At 44.0% G+C, this 16,562-nt stretch overlaps 1 protein-coding gene across 1 annotated transcript; it reads left to right on the forward strand.

Annotated features, from left to right (window-relative positions):
* Positions 1–13,893: 13,893 nt before the first annotated feature.
* On the forward strand, positions 13,894–15,518 carry LOC136547069 (geranylgeranyl pyrophosphate synthase 7, chloroplastic-like). Its single transcript, XM_066539038.1, has 2 exons — positions 13,894–14,719; positions 14,986–15,518. Exons 1-2 carry the CDS (start codon positions 14,030–14,032, stop codon positions 15,406–15,408), a joined length of 1,113 nt encoding a protein of 370 aa, XP_066395135.1. The 5' UTR covers positions 13,894–14,029; the 3' UTR covers positions 15,409–15,518.
* Positions 15,519–16,562: the final 1,044 nt, after the last annotated feature.

The following is a 16,562-nucleotide window of genomic DNA, read 5'->3' on the forward strand; positions in this document are numbered from 1 at the left end:
AATAGGAATGCCGTACTATTAAGAGGGATGCAAGTTTAGGTGGTCTGAGGAAGATAGAGTGCTCAAGCATAATAACTAAATCAATAATGAGACACTCTAGCACTTCACGAGCACATAGAATAATTTTCTGTGACTGTCGGTGTCGGAAGTCCCGACGTAAGCCGGAACTCCCGACAGTCGGAAGTCATGACTCTTGCCGGAAGTGCTGACTCTCAGTCACAGCCTGCGCGGTGACTGTGGATGTCGGAAGTCCCAACGTGTGTCGGAACTCCCGACAGTCGGAAGTCCCGACGTGTGTCGGAAGTCCCGACAGTCAGAAGTCCCGGCCTCAGCGGTGTTGGCTGTTTGTTTAACTGTGCCCGTCGGAAGTCCCGACGTACGTCGGAAGTGATGACCGTCGGAAGTCCCGACGTACGTCGGAAGTGATGACCGTCGGAAGTCCCGACGTTTGTCAGAAGTTCCGACACTGACTTGCACACACGGACTTCTGACCTGTTGTGAACAGTGTTTTCTTCATACGTCGGAAGTCCCGAGATCTGCGTCGGAACTTCCGACGTAGATCTGAACGGTTTGATTTTCACTTGGGGTATAAATACCCCTCTCCTCACTTCTAACCGTTGCCCACTCATTTCATTGCGACAAACACTCGGCCAAACAGCCCCCAAGCATTCTAGGCTCCCCTCTCTTCACTCCCTTACTTCCAACTTCGATTCCCAAAGGGTTTGAGTGATTGGAGAGTGGATTGAGTGAGAAAAACACTTGGAGCAAGCTTGAGCACTTGATTTCTTCGTCAAGCCGGTTTGATTTGCATTTGTTACTCTTGGGGATTTTCCCCTAGCCGGCTAGGCGTCGCCCAAGAGCTTCCATCTTGTGGAAGAGCCTTGGGAAGTTTGTATTACCCTTGTTTTCTAGTGAAGAAACTCAAGTGACCTTTGTGGTATCCTTGAGTGAGGCAAGGAGGTGGAAGAGACTCCGACCTAAGTGGTCACCTCAACAACGAGGACGTAGGAACTCCTTTGTGGGGCTACCGAACCTCGGGATAAATTCTTGTCTCCCGCGTGCTTGTTGTTGTGATTTGCTCGAAATTACTTGTATTTGGTTGTCTCCCTCTCTCTAGCTATTTCTTAGGGTTTGGGACTCGATCTACGGATTGGTGGCTTATCGACGTCAAGAGAGTGACCCAACACCTTACCTTACCACTAGGAAGTGGGTTTGTAAGTTATCGGCATCGCAAAGTTCATTTTAGCACTTGTAGTTCATTTCCCGCAGGGGTCGGAAGTGCTGACAGTTTGCGTTGGAAGTTCTGACTCAAACTGTTGGGACTTCTGACACGTCGGAAGTTCTGACCCAATTGTCGGGACTTCCGACACGTCGGAAGTTCTGACCCAAACGTCGGGACTTCCGACATTAACTGACTAGTGCATTTTGATTCAACTCTTTGGTTGCCGCTGTTTGGCTCCCTAGGTTTATCTAGTATCTTTTATATACTTTGTGGCTAACTTGTGAGGGGTTGTATTACTTTGATTTGGAGTTTCCATTTTGGAAACTCCTATTACTAATCGTTTCCGCTTTTAAAGGTGTTGATTTTTCAGAAACGCCTATTCACCCCCCTCTAGGCGACATCCTAGATCCTTTCAATTGGTATCAGAGCGAGGTTCTCACCCAAAGCTTCACCGCCGTGAGAAAAGGATGTCGACGCCTATCGAGTTGGAGCCGATGCTTCTCCAAAATGATGGTTCAAACTTTCTATCTTGGTCAATTCATGTACTCAATGCTTTTAGAGATATTAGTCCTCTTGTTGAGCATATTGTGTTTGCAAGCATACCTCTTCCTATAGTTGATTGGAGCAACTATAAGAATTTATCAAAAGAGGAAGAGATATGCGTGCAACTAAATGCTCAAGCTATTAATATCATTTTGAGTACATTGAGTGCAGAGGTTCAAGATGAGGCAATATTCAATGGACAACCACCTCCGGAGAGTGCTCATCTCATTTGGACCAAACTCATTGAGTTATATGGAAAATCCAAATGCGATGATGCACTTGAGATCGAGTCAATGGAGAATATGTCCATTATGTCTTCATGCAGTGAAGAAGCCTCACAAGATCTCAAGAGCGCCGAGCCGGAGCAAGAGGTGCAAGCCGAGGTGACTGCGCTGTCTGCAAGCGCATGCCGGATGTGTCCGGTATCCCTACCAGACGTGTTCGGTATGGCTAAGGCAGCCGGACAGCAGGCAGTCTATGATGATGAGGCTCAAGCCTGGTGGCGGCCAAGTGATGAGTCAACCTCAGTATCTCATGATACTCATCACTTGTGTCTCATGGCCAAGAAAAGCAAGAAGAAGGCTAGCAAGAAAGATCAAGCCAAGGAGATAGCACGAGTAGATGATCAAGAAGAGAGTGATATTGAAATTGAAGATAGCTACACTCTTGATCATCTAAGCAACAAAGACAAGCTCATTCTCATGAAGCTAGTTGAGAAGAATGATGAGCTAGAGGAAGAGAATGAGAAACAAGAGCAATCACTTCAAAATCAAGAAAAGTTTCTCATCTCCAAATTGCAAGAGCTAAAGGCCATAAATGAGAGGTATGAAAAATTATCAATTGAGCATGCTTTAGTTACTAACTCCTCTTCTAGTGTTTCACAACTAGAGAAGGAAAACCTTGAGCTCAAGGCAAAATTAGATGAACTCTCAAGCAAATATAATGTGCTACAAGCAAACTATGTTCATCTCAAGTGCTCTCATGAAGAATTAGTAGAATCAAGCATCATGCTTGAGGTGGCTCATGAGGTTGTGATTACAACGGTAAAATCATCTCAACCTCCCACTCACACACTCACTTGTACACAATCTCAATTGAATATTACTTGTGCTAATGAGTGTGCTTCTCAAGCAAGCCAATCTTCGATTGAGCAAAAATTTATAGAAAACATAGAGCTCAAAGAAGAGGTGAAAAGATTAAAGAAAGATGTGATTCGATTGAAGGGTAAGGAGAAAGCACAACCTTCTCAAGATAACCGTGATAACATGGTGAAGAAGCTTGAGAAGGGTTCAAACCTTGCTTCCTCCAAAACCCAACAAAAGAATCACATTTCAAGCAAGGCCAACACAACCAAGAGCAAGAAATATGAAAAAAGGATGTGCTATGGTTGTGGATTGTATGGACATGAGTGGGCTACATGTCCACATAAGAATTGGGCCGACAAGGTTGAAGCCGCCACTCAAAAGGTTTCAATCAAGGAGGCCAAGCAAGTGAAGAGTGATGGACAAAGCGCTTGTCTCATGAGCAAGAAATTGGGGCATCCTACCAAGAAATGCCCTATATATCAAGAGTCAAGAAAGGAAGCCCAAGTTGCAACAAGAAGATGCTATGGATGCAATGAGATGGGCCACAAGGTTGATGGATGTCCATACAAGCAAAACAAGCATAGAGCAAACAAAGGTCGCATATGCTATGCTTGTGGAAGAAAGGGGCATCTAAGCTATGATTGCCCAAAAGGTAACGTCCCTAAGCCGAACACATTTGTTTATGATAATATGCTTAGGAAGACCTCAAATGGAGTTAGCACTAGCAAGGTGATGTGTTCACCACAAACTAGTACTAAGGCCATTTGGGTGCCTAAGCACTTGTTGACTAACCCAAAAGGACCCAACAAGAGTTGGGTACCAAAATGTGCTTAGGTTGATAATATAGGTACTTAGTGGTGAGATGAAAGCTTCGGGGTGGTTGAGCAAACAATTTGACAATATTCACTCAATCTATCAATCAATTCTTATCATAATCTCATATATGGTTGACCCGAAGATAAATCAATGACCATATCATTTACTTCATCTCTGCCATTAATAACAAGTACCTAAAAACCTTATAGGATAGCCACTTTGTGTTTAGTGCTCAATGGCTCACAAATAAGCATATTTGTAAAATAATTGGAAGTGGCTAATTAGTTTCATTTAATAATTATCATGTTTGCCATGTGATGCTTTTAATGGCTCTCTAGTAGAGCAATGCATTTGTTCAGATGCAGGCATACAAGAAGTACTAGAGCTAAAACGAAGAATCACAAGCAGCGCTTCAATTGTTTCTGTCCTGCACCTACCGGACGTGTCCGGTATGTCTACCGGACGTGTCCGGTATGGCAGGAACCAGAGCACTAATTGGGATGCAATTGAGGTTTGATCCATATGATTTCATATATCCTTAATTTGCTCAGAAGCTTGTGATCTATCAAACCTAAGTGGGTTGTGAGTATGTCTCAACGAAATTTAAATATGGCAAATTACTTTGTGTTGGTCAAAATAGAAAATTGACTCCCAAATTCTTAAAAGAATAAAGTGCTTGTTGAAAGTCATTCAAATTACTTGTGGTACTTATTTAGGGGGAGCTCAGTTTCTATTTTGCACCATTGTGGACTAATAAATTTATCTAGCATTATTTGTAGTCCTTTAGATGAAAATTGATTTCATATATGGTATGATTATTTGACAAGTGAGGTCAACATGATGTTGTAATGCCATGTATTATCTCAGTGATGATATTGTGGACTAACAAATTTATCTAGCATTATTTGTAGTCCTTTGGATGAAAATTGATTTCATATATGGTATGATTATTTGACAAGTGAGGTCAACATGATGTTGTCATGCCATGTATTATCTCAATGGTGATATTGTGGGCTCAAGGCAAAGGTATGTAGTTACATACGTGCATTGTAAGTGCATCTAAGGCCCTTTATATGCTAGTGTGTGCATTTGTGTGATATAGGATAGATGTTTTACAAAATCCCTAACTAGCATGTGTAGGTGGTGTGGTTTTTGAAAATCATGTGGTTTTTGGGTCTTTGTGACCTAGTCATGTCATATTGTGATTGTTGCTACCCTTGGTTGATTATTTGCCTAATCACATGTGACATGGTTCTCTCAAGTCTACAAATATCCCTATGTCCCACTAAAATCTCTCTCAAGTTTTGAAAATCATAAATTTGCCAAATATTCAAAAAAAAAGGAGAAAATCAATTCTTGGCTAATTTATGTCCCCTAAGTGAGAATCCTAAGCCTATTTCAATTGATGCAAATATTATGCCTAGGAAGGTTTGTTATGGTACCCTATTGGTTAGTATTGCAAAAATATTCCGCTATTCATACTAAGGCTATGCCTAAGTATGTTGCGTCTAACATGGAAGGACCCAAACTAGTTTGGGTACCATCGAAAAGTGGATGATCGTTTGTAGGTACCATGGCATTGGAGACTTGATTCAATGGAATTATTATTGTTCATCTTATGTTGAGTCAAGTATTGAAGCCTAGTGCAATTCTATCCCAATGCCAAGTCAAAATTGAGTGAAGTCCATATGCTATCAACATACAAGTGTCATATTCAAGTTGTGGGAATTTATTGATATATTTGAAGGCATGCAAATAAGTGGAGTTGAAGCTTGCAAAGATGATCATAAGCTATCAAGGTATATCTCTTGTTGATCAAAGTTTATTGGGTGCATATGAGTTAATTGAATTGGATATATATGCATATGTTGCTTGCTATAAGATGTTTGAATGGATTAAATGCTTAAGTAATCAAGTTTGAATTTGGTTTGATTGAATATGTTCATAAGATTTCTTCTAGTAAGTGGTTTGAATGGACATATGTCTTGTGAGAGTATTCAAACAAGTTGATTTCAAGTTTGGTTCAATTTGGAGAAAAATGGCTCAATTATTGAAATCTGTCCAATATTGAAAATCTGAGCTAGCAGTGATCATAGACATGTTTGTGTAATCAAATCTATTTGTATTGGCTTGAAATTTGGTCTGCATGCTCTACACTTATGGTATTAGTTGCTGTGCAAATTTCATGAGATTTGGATAAGTGATACTTCGGATTTGGAGTAGATCTGGTCAGCTATAGTGCAGCAGTTTTCAGCATGTACCTGTGTGGAAAGATATGAAATCTAGTAGCAATATAGAAGTCCAAAGAAGCTCAAATTTTTACAGCTACTAGAAGACTTAGTGTGTCACATCCTCACCAAATTTCGTGGTTTTTGGATATGTACTTTGGGAGATATAATTTATTCTTTGAAGAGTACAGAATCTGCCAGGAAAGTGACAATTATTGGATTGATCAAAAGTCACTTAGATTCAAAGTTCCTCAAATTAGAATCATATCTATAAGTGATTGAGGTACCTATGTTTTGGTTTTGGTTTGAGATAGAAGCATGACAAATGATGAGTACAAGACAATTTGTTTGAAGAGTGTATCTGGTACACATTTGGTACTCAAGCTAGAGATCAAGACCAAGATGAAGATGAAGATGGAGTTTAAGTTCTAGTGATAATTGGAGATCTTTTGATAGAAAGAAAAAGACTTAAACAAGTAGAAAGAAAAGGACTTAAAGAAGGATTCAAAGTTATTCATCAAATTAAGTCCAACAATATGGATCAATCAAACAAAATCTTTCAAGTGGATCAAGTGATTTTCTTTTAAGTTATTTCAAGTGAGTATCAATGATGGTTCTTTGGAGAGAGGTCACTTTATCCTAGGCTTGGATGGTTAAAATTAAAGTGGTAATCTAAAGGGACATTTGAGGTACTTGGTTGAAGAAAATCAAGAGATTGGTCTAGAAAGCAAGCAATACCCAAAAGAGAACAAGTCATAAAATTTTAAGTGGTATTACAAGTGGTGCATCTTTTTAGTTCTCTCAAGCAAGCAATGATCAAAGAAGAAGCAAGCCAACCACAACAAGAAGAGTGCACTTGATCATTAGTGATTCTCAATTCATATGGGTGAAGAATAGGAATTCAAAGAATTGGTATCTATTGGTCTTCACCAAGCTTATAATTAGACTTCATGGTGCTATTGGAGAAATGAATTGAAATCTATATGACTATCTTCCTCTCCAATATAGCAAAGGTATCATTGTATTGTGCATGATCATTTTTCATCCCTTACTAGTATGCGGTTAGTGCATATAGTACATGCTTATAGGATCATGCATTATAAATGAAAATTTTTTTGATTCATAGACTACCACTATTGCTTGAATGATTATATGATCTAGTGGTTAGTGTATGAGTTTGTTCATGAGCTAGTAAACCTATGTACTTGATCTATTTTGAATTGCAAACAAGTGACAAGTACAACCTCTTTAAGATGACAAAGGGGGAGAGTTTAATACAAAGGGAGAGATTAGTACAAAGTTTGAACCTTAAGCACCCTTTGTGCTTTGTGTGACAGCTTGTAGCCCCTTTGTCCTTAGTATGTCATTGTTGGACCTTTGTGGTGATAGATGACAAAGGGGGAGAGAGACTGATTAAAGCTTCAGGATAGTTTCATTTGCTTATCTTTGTACCTGAAGATATGTACTGCAGGCTGTCGTTTCTTGCGTTTCTTGTTTTTGAGCTTCACTGATGTATCTTGGATTTGAGATAGATTGTATCATGTGAAAGATGAGACTCACTTATGCTTTATCTATGTATCTCTTGAGACATGATCTTTTTTATATATCGGTGGTATCTGGACTTGAGAAAATTTGTAATGAGTGCTATGTGTGAATTACATGTGTCATATTTATTTTCATAAGGACTATGCATGCTAGAATGAAAATATTTGATGTGATGCCTTTATATTTATTCTTGTATGATATATCTTGTCATATGCATCACAGTTTCTCTTTGTCACACACACATGCACCCCACGGATGCAATGATTTAGGGGGAGTCTCCTATTTGTTTTAATATGTGCAATTGACATTTGAGGTCAGTTTGTGAATTCTAATCATAAGCACATATTAAGGGGGAGCCTCTCATAAATCATTGAACCCAAAAGTTTAAATGTTTATATCATTTTGTAAGCTTTAATCAAGTTGTCATCAATCACCAAAAAGGGGGAGATTGAAAGTGCATCTAGCCCTTTAGTGGGTTTTGGATGATTGAATGACAACGTGATTAAAGGACTAACCCGTTTGCTAAGTGTAGACAGGAAATTGATTATCTCACAGATACTTGATGAAATTGTATAAAGCCAAGAATTGATGTATTGTTGTATAAACAATCTAGTTCAAGCATAAGACAACAATGCAAATGGAATTCATGTGAAGGCTTATTTATTGTGGGATTTCAATGATCTATGTGAAAGCAAGCACGATAAAAGTTAATTAATGAGACATGAGGGATTGCATATGGAATGGTCTCATATTTGAAGCTTGCTAAATTGAAAAGAAAAAGACAACAATACAAATGAATGGATGATTCAACACAAGATGTGACTTGATGGCTTGAGATGGTGAAGATAGCAAGGAAAGGCTTTGAGGTACTAAGCAAGGGTGAAGGGCAAGCGACGGCTTGGCGGCCGAAGAACCTAGCTAGGGTGAAGAAGGAAGTACTTGCATTTAGTTGAGGTACTAATCAAGCTGCGATAGTCATATTGATGTGGAGGATCAAACCTATATTAGACAAAGCGTTGGAAGTGACTTGATGCATTTGGAGTTATTCATATTTGATGAATGGAATCAAGTCACGTGCTCAAGATGGCTATGCTCAAGTGAAAAGATCAATATCAACATGATTGGCACCCTCACTTGATGAAGATTGGAAAACACGGCTTCGGTTCAAAGAGATCAACTCAAAAGGTTTAATTTCCTTATACTTTTAAATTTGAGTTAATAGGAATGCCGTACTATTAAGAGGGATGCAAGTTTAGGTGGTCTGAGGAAGATAGAGTGCTCAAGCATAATAACTAAATCAATAATGAGACACTCTAGCACTTCACGAGCACATAGAATAATTTTCTGTGACTGTCGGTGTCGGAAGTCCCGACGTAAGCCGGAACTCCCGACAGTCGGAAGTCATGACTCTTGCCGGAAGTGCTGACTCTCAGTCACAGCCTGCGCGGTGACTGTGGATGTCGGAAGTCCCAACGTGTGTCGGAACTCCCGACAGTCGGAAGTCCCGACGTGTGTCGGAAGTCCCGACAGTCAGAAGTCCCGGCCTCAGCGGTGTTGGCTGTTTGTTTAACTGTGCCCGTCGGAAGTCCCGACGTACGTCGGAAGTGATGACCGTCGGAAGTCCCGACGTACGTCGGAAGTGATGACCGTCGGAAGTCCCGACGTTTGTCAGAAGTTCCGACACTGACTTGCACACACGGACTTCTGACCTGTTGTGAACAGTGTTTTCTTCATACGTCGGAAGTCCCGAGATCTGCGTCGGAACTTCCGACGTAGATCTGAACGGTTTGATTTTCACTTGGGGTATAAATACCCCTCTCCTCACTTCTAACCGTTGCCCACTCATTTCATTGCGACAAACACTCGGCCAAACAGCCCCCAAGCATTCTAGGCTCCCCTCTCTTCACTCCCTTACTTCCAACTTCGATTCCCAAAGGGTTTGAGTGATTGGAGAGTGGATTGAGTGAGAAAAACACTTGGAGCAAGCTTGAGCACTTGATTTCTTCGTCAAGCCGGTTTGATTTGCATTTGTTACTCTTGGGGATTTTCCCCTAGCCGGCTAGGCGTCGCCCAAGAGCTTCCATCTTGTGGAAGAGCCTTGGGAAGTTTGTATTACCCTTGTTTTCTAGTGAAGAAACTCAAGTGACCTTTGTGGTATCCTTGAGTGAGGCAAGGAGGTGGAAGAGACTCCGACCTAAGTGGTCACCTCAACAACGAGGACGTAGGAACTCCTTTGTGGGGCTACCGAACCTCGGGATAAATTCTTGTCTCCCGCGTGCTTGTTGTTGTGATTTGCTCGAAATTACTTGTATTTGGTTGTCTCCCTCTCTCTAGCTATTTCTTAGGGTTTGGGACTCGATCTACGGATTGGTGGCTTATCGACGTCAAGAGAGTGACCCAACACCTTACCTTACCACTAGGAAGTGGGTTTGTAAGTTATCGGCATCGCAAAGTTCATTTTAGCACTTGTAGTTCATTTCCCGCAGGGGTCGGAAGTGCTGACAGTTTGCGTTGGAAGTTCTGACTCAAACTGTTGGGACTTCTGACACGTCGGAAGTTCTGACCCAATTGTCGGGACTTCCGACACGTCGGAAGTTCTGACCCAAACGTCGGGACTTCCGACATTAACTGACTAGTGCATTTTGATTCAACTCTTTGGTTGCCGCTGTTTGGCTCCCTAGGTTTATCTAGTATCTTTTATATACTTTGTGGCTAACTTGTGAGGGGTTGTATTACTTTGATTTGGAGTTTCCATTTTGGAAACTCCTATTACTAATCGTTTCCGCTTTTAAAGGTGTTGATTTTTCAGAAACGCCTATTCACCCCCCTCTAGGCGACATCCTAGATCCTTTCAGTCCGGTCAGGTCAAGTGACCGTTGGAATCGGGACACGTGGCCATCTGCGGGCGACCGGACGCTGAGGTCCAGCGTCCGGTCAACACGACCGGAGCGCCCGGTCGGCCCGACAGTTGCACAGTAAAGGGGTAACGGCTAGTTTAGCCCTTAGGGCTATAAATAGAAGTGGCCTTCGGCCATGGCTGGTGCTGAGCACCTTGGGGGACTTTGTGTCCATGCTTGAGAGTGCTTAGAAGCCCTCCATCTCACACATACTTGATAGTGATCATCCGATTGTGTGAGTGAGCGATTCTAGTGCAATTGCATCATGAGGTTGCATTGAGTGGCACTAGGTGATCGAGTTGTAAGCCGGTGGTGCTTGTTACTCTTGAAGGTTGCCACTTCCTAGACGGCTTGGTGGTGGTCTCCGTGGAAGCCCGCAAGAAGCTTGTGCGGCGCTCCAGAGAAGTGCTTGTGAGGGGCATTGTGCTCGTCCTGCGGGAGCCGCGAAGAGCAACTTTAGTAAAGCATGTCATTGAGCTACCCTCACTTTTGGGGTAGGTTCTTGCGGTGCCCGACGTGCGGGCTTGGCGGGTGATGCCAATTAGCCACCGAATCACCGAGCGGTCGACACAACGGAGACTAGCGTGTTGGCAAACACGTGAACCTCGGGAGAAAAATCATTGTGTCAACCTTGTTCTTCCCGTTGGTTTGCATCCCTATTACACAAGCTTACAATTACCTTTATATATATCAAGCTTGTGTAGTTGCTCTTATGATTAGATAGCTTGTGTAGCTTGCTAATTATCTTCTTACGTGTGTAGCATAGAAGTAGCTCCCGTGCATGACTAATTTGGTTTTAGTAACCTTGTTAGTCACATTGCTTAGTTTGTGTAGCAAAGTATTTGCGCTCTCTAATTAGGCATTGGTTGCCTTGTTATTGAACATTGCTAGTGAGCTTAGTTAGCTTTGTACTTTTGCTTACTAGCATGTGTAGGAGCTCCCTCATTGCTTAAAGTACTAGTGGCATAGGTTTGTGTGACCTTGCTCCTAGAATTGATTAAGAGATCTCTAGCTAGCCCGGCACCTTTGTTGCATAATTGTTATCTTTGAATGGTGCTAGTGAACATATATAGTGGGGTATAGTCTTGGCTAGACCGATAATTTTAATTTCACATTTGTATCGGTTAGCCGACACGATTAAGTTTTAGAAAAGATTATTCACCCCCCTTTAGCCGCCATCTCAACCTTTCAATGTCGACGCGAAAGAGCATGGCCCCTTGCCGGCGAGGTTTTGCACTGCGCCTGAGATGGTGGCGCCCATCTCCTCCACGGCGGCGAGTAGCATGCCTGTCCCCATCTCCTCCCACTCCTCCGGGATGACGCGACGCCGGAGAGATCTGACTCTGCGCGGGACTCCATCTTCTCTTGGACAACTCAAATTCTGCCTTCTCCGGGAAGGGACTGATGACGGCGACATGCGGGAGGGCTGCGCACGAGCTGCACGCGGTGCGGGAGGGCTAGTGTGGTAAGTGTGGCACGAGACTTCTGCGGCGGCGCGGCGTGCTGTGCAGCTCTAAGCAGTGGCTCAGCGTGGCGAGGACTCCGTGAAAAGGTTTTTGGACGTCGGATGGTGAGCGCGGTGTCGAGCAGGGCGAGTGTGCGCGGGAGCGCAAACACCGGGTTGAACATGAAGAAGCGGCGGAGGCGGGAGTGGCTCTGGAAGCAGCGTGCGGCCATGCCCGCGGCCTTGTGGAGTGCCCCCTCCGTGTCGGCCTTGACGTGCGTGGCGGGGCACTCGTTCAGCTCGGCCCGCGTCGCCTGCTGCAGGAGCTCGGCGAGCTTCTTGGAGTGAGACCGCAGCTCCGTGCAGTCCGTCGGGAGGCCGATGCATCCCAAGTGCGGCTCCCAGCCGCCCACCACGGCGCTCCCGCATCTCCCGCGACGGCTCAAGTTCCGGTCATCCGCGACAGCGAGTAGCGCAGCATCCGCAAGGCTGCACGCACGCCCGCGATGGTGGTGCCAGTGGGGGCAATGCGTGCGGCTCCTGGCACCCACGGCCGTCCGTGCCCGCGATGGCGACGGGCGACGGCACTCCCTGCCGGCTCTGCCGCGAGTTCGGCCGCTTTCGTACGCTAAGGCCTACATCCCTGCGGCCTGCGGGCGTTAAAAGTATTGGAGCCGTCGGATGCTAACTGGAGGATGGAGATTGAAAGAAAGTTACAACGTGACTTTGCTCGTGACTTTAAAAGAAAGGATCAGAGCAGGTGCTATCGAACGGTGTTTTAACGGCGTTAGCTCTTGACTCTCCCAAAAATAGCAGTAATGGCACATGAGGGAAGAAAAATCTATATCAATGGCAATGAAGGAAAACTATATTTTTGAATGGCAAATAGGGGATAGTTATAGCTTTCAATGGCACTGAAGGAATTTTCTCTTCAAAATATGGTTTTTATGTGCAGTATATACGTGATTTGGCAAGTATAGAAAATATCTTGTAGTTTTTGGGTTAGTACTGTCCTAAGTATCTCATATTTCTCATACCACTTTCCTCGCAATAAGTCTCTTCACTAGTGCAAAAAGTGATACTCTCTCTGTCATAAATTATCTGTCGCTTTTGGTTTCCGTGACACAAGTTTGACTCAATTTATAGAAAATTTGTGCAATATTCGTATCTCCAAATAAATTTATTAAAAAACTAGATTCAAAGATCTTTTCAATAATATCAATTATGTACCATAACTATTAATATTTTTTAATATATATTTTGTCAAAATTGTTTCTCGAAAAGAAAAACGATAGATATTTTGGAACGGAGTGAGTATGAAGTAGTTGTTGTAGCTATGTTTAAATCATTTTTTTAGCTTGGACTAAATTCATAGAAAAAATACACTAGTAGCTATAAAACTAAATAAGTACACTATTAAAATATATTTCATAGTATACCATTGAAATATGTACTATGAAATATATTTATAGCGCTATAGAACTAGTTTGGTGCTATAGATCCTGGTGTATTTTTCTTTAAACTTGAATAATGTAAGAAACTTAACTGACAATAAAACTAAAATGACATTTAATTTAAAACGGATGCATTGATTGTTTGGAGAACAAAAATAAAGAACTGGTCGGAGTTATAACTGCTAGACGATCCTACGGTTGAAATGAAATACTCAGACCATCCCAAAATTCTAAGGTCCAGTTTAGCTGCAAAAAATTTTGTAAAATTTTTCAAGATTTCCCGTCATATCGAGTCTTTGGATGCATGCATGAAGCATTAAATATAAATAAAAAATAAAATTAATTATACAATTTAGACGAAATCCACGAGACGAATCTTTTAAGCCTTATTAGACTATGATTAGAATTACCAAATAACGACGAAAACTGATACCGTCCCAATCGTTGGCCACCAAATTCTGAACAGTCCCAAACACGACAGGCCTGAAACTGAAACGATTCCCTATGAATAGTCACTGGATTGACCCGAACCTGTCTGTGTAGATGGAAAGTGAGACACGGAGGCCGCAGCCGTGTCACGCTTGCTCCTTAAAAAGGTGCTCCTGAGGTCGTGCCAACACCACAACCGGCACGCCAGCAGCACCAAGCACCACCACCACCGCCCGGGCGGCCACTCTCCACTTCCCCTGTGCACTGACGCGGCCAGCGCCAAAGCTTCCTTTCACCGCAACCTCTCGGGGCGACCCCCAATCTCCAACGACGCCGTCCCCCGCACTTGTCCCCAACTCGCCACCCATGGCCATGGCCTTCCACTTCCACCCGCTGGCCGCCACGCGCGTCCACCTCTCCCCCATCCCGTTCGCCGCCGCCGCGGGGGCGCCCTCCCCCTCCCCCTCCGTCGCCATCGCGGCGCACAACCACCACCACCACGGCCGCCGCCGCTTCAACGCCATCGTGGCCACGGCGGCCGCGCCCTCGGCGGCGGCGACCACGGAGTTCGACTTCAAGGCGTACATGGGGGAGCGCGCGGTCGCGGTGAACCGGGCGCTGGACGCGGCCATCCCCGCCGGGGAGCCCCCCGCGGCGCTGCACGACGCGATGCGGTACACGCTGCTGGCGGGCGGGAAGCGCGTGCGCCCCGCGCTGTGCCTGGCCGCGTGCGCTGTGGTGGGCGGGCCGGAGGCCTGGGCGATGCCCGCCGCGGCGGCCGTCGAGATGGTGCACACCATGTCGCTCGTCCACGACGACCTCCCCTGCATGGACGACGACGACCTCCGCCGCGGCAAGCCCACCTGCCACGTCGTCTACGGCGAGCCCATCGCGGTCCTCGCCGGGGACGCGCTGCTCTCGCTCTCCTTCCACCACATGGCCAGCGTCGGGTCCTACCCTCCAGACGTAGACCCGGAGAAGCACCCCGCCCGCGTCGTCCGAGCCATTGGCGAGCTCGCGCGCTGCATCGGATCGGAGGGACTCGTCGCCGGCCAGGTCTATTCGTTTTATCAGATTATATATTGCTTTCCGCCATTCAGCAAATACATCGAATCAATTTAAAACCGGGCAATTGCTTATCCTGACATTCTTTATATGGAGGCATGGAGCATCTTCCTAACGGTGGTGCTGTCGATGCTCTATTTGTCTGCATTCGCTGGAGTTAGATATTGAAAATTACTAGTAGCTCTCTAACAAGGAATGCGACATCCAATCCAAGTGCTTAAACAAATTGCTGAAAATGCTTCACCTGCCCTCTCCAGGTTGTCGATCTTGAGATGACGGGCACATCTGAACCTGTGCCCCTTGAACGCCTTGAGTACATCCATCTCCACAAGACCGCTGCATTGCTCGAGGCCTCAGTGGTGATTGGGGCAATCATCGGAGGCGGCACCGATGAGCAAATTGAGCGGCTGCGGAAATATGCGAGGTCAATCGGGCTGTTGTTCCAGGTGGTCGATGACATACTTGATGTCACCAAGTCATCAGAGGAGCTCGGCAAGACGGCGGGGAAGGACTTGGCAAGTGACAAGACGACGTACCTAAAGCTGTTGGGGTTAGACAAGTCACGCGAGTTTGCAGAAAAGTTGCTTTCTGATGCAATAGAGCAGCTTGATTGTTTCGACAAGGAGAAGGCAGCACCTCTGTTGCATTTGGCCAACTATATCGCCCATAGGCAGAACTGAGGAGGAATTGAGGTGACGCTATTCCATTGTTGCTCATTGTCGATCTGTAACTTTGTAAGGCCATTGAACTTGGGTTTGAGGAATATATCCAAATCATCATGTGATGTATACTAGCTGTAGCTCTGTACCTTCATGTGAAAAATATGAATATCATATCAAATTAGTGAACCTGATTGGAACCAATCTTTCTGCCTCACGGGTATCTTCTCTGGGCGAACGCTGTGCTGCTTTCATGATACCATTGAAATGTTCCAAGCAATTTCAGTTCAAAATTATTCAGTTGCAGAGCACTTGTATGTTTCTACTAGAGGTTGACCAAAATCATTACATTTTTTAATATCTTAAGACTTTAAACCCTCTTTAACAAAATGTTTAGTTGCAGACCACTCTGTTCTTCTTCCCGGAATATCTTATACTTTTCGGAGTCTTAACCAAGTGCTTGTGTATCACAATTGCAATGTTCACCAAATGTTTCGAACTTTGTCATTGCACTGATTGAGGTCGATATCTTGATTCTGATGTACATATTTCTCTGCATAAGCCGTGCACTTCATTTGGCTTCAGCCTTCAGGTGATGACCAGTTGACCACTCATATAAAACCAAATACTTACTGTGTGGTCTCATCAGCTACTCATCTGACCAAATGAATGGATGCAAAAGACCATGTTTTCATTGGTTATGGAAGCTTTGGACTACATCTCCTAGTAATCTTGTAGGGAGGAATTACTATTTTTATGTCACTGTAACGTTTCGATTGTAAGCTTTCTTGACTGAAGAAGGCAAAACTAGTCTCTGCCTCTCTGGCTCTCTGTAGTCCAGACAAGCTGAATGGTGCTGCCCCACATTTAATTTATGTTTGGTCTTACCGGCTTCTCATGTCACCAAACGAATGAATGCATATGACCATGTTCGTGTTAGTCATGGTAGCCTGTGCTTACGTCTAGTACTCTGCTAGCGATTGTCTTGTAGTCATTCATAATACTTGTATATGTTGTTATTTTCTTTCATGTTACTGTAAGCTTTGTTGACTGAAGGGGCAAACTAGTCTCTAAAGTCTAATAACCGCGTTAAACAAGTTAAAATAGCCTGGTTCTCATGTCTTGATCGATTGTCTAGTTTGTGCTCGATGTCTACATTACCTGTATTTGAGTAC

The sequence above is a fragment of the Miscanthus floridulus genome, chromosome 3 (assembly GCF_019320115.1).
Source record: "Miscanthus floridulus cultivar M001 chromosome 3, ASM1932011v1, whole genome shotgun sequence".
Lineage (NCBI taxonomy): Eukaryota > Viridiplantae > Streptophyta > Magnoliopsida > Poales > Poaceae > Miscanthus > Miscanthus floridulus.

Bases quoted from the DNA above. Each gene is read 5' to 3' on its own strand.
- LOC136547069 (XM_066539038.1), top strand. From the start codon at position 14,030: ATGGCCATGGCCTTCCACTTCCACCCGCTGGCCGCCACGCGCGTCCAC. The intron at 14,720-14,985 runs GTCTATTCGTTT...TGCCCTCTCCAG, and splicing joins AGGGACTCGTCGCCGGCCAG to GTTGTCGATCTTGAGATGAC.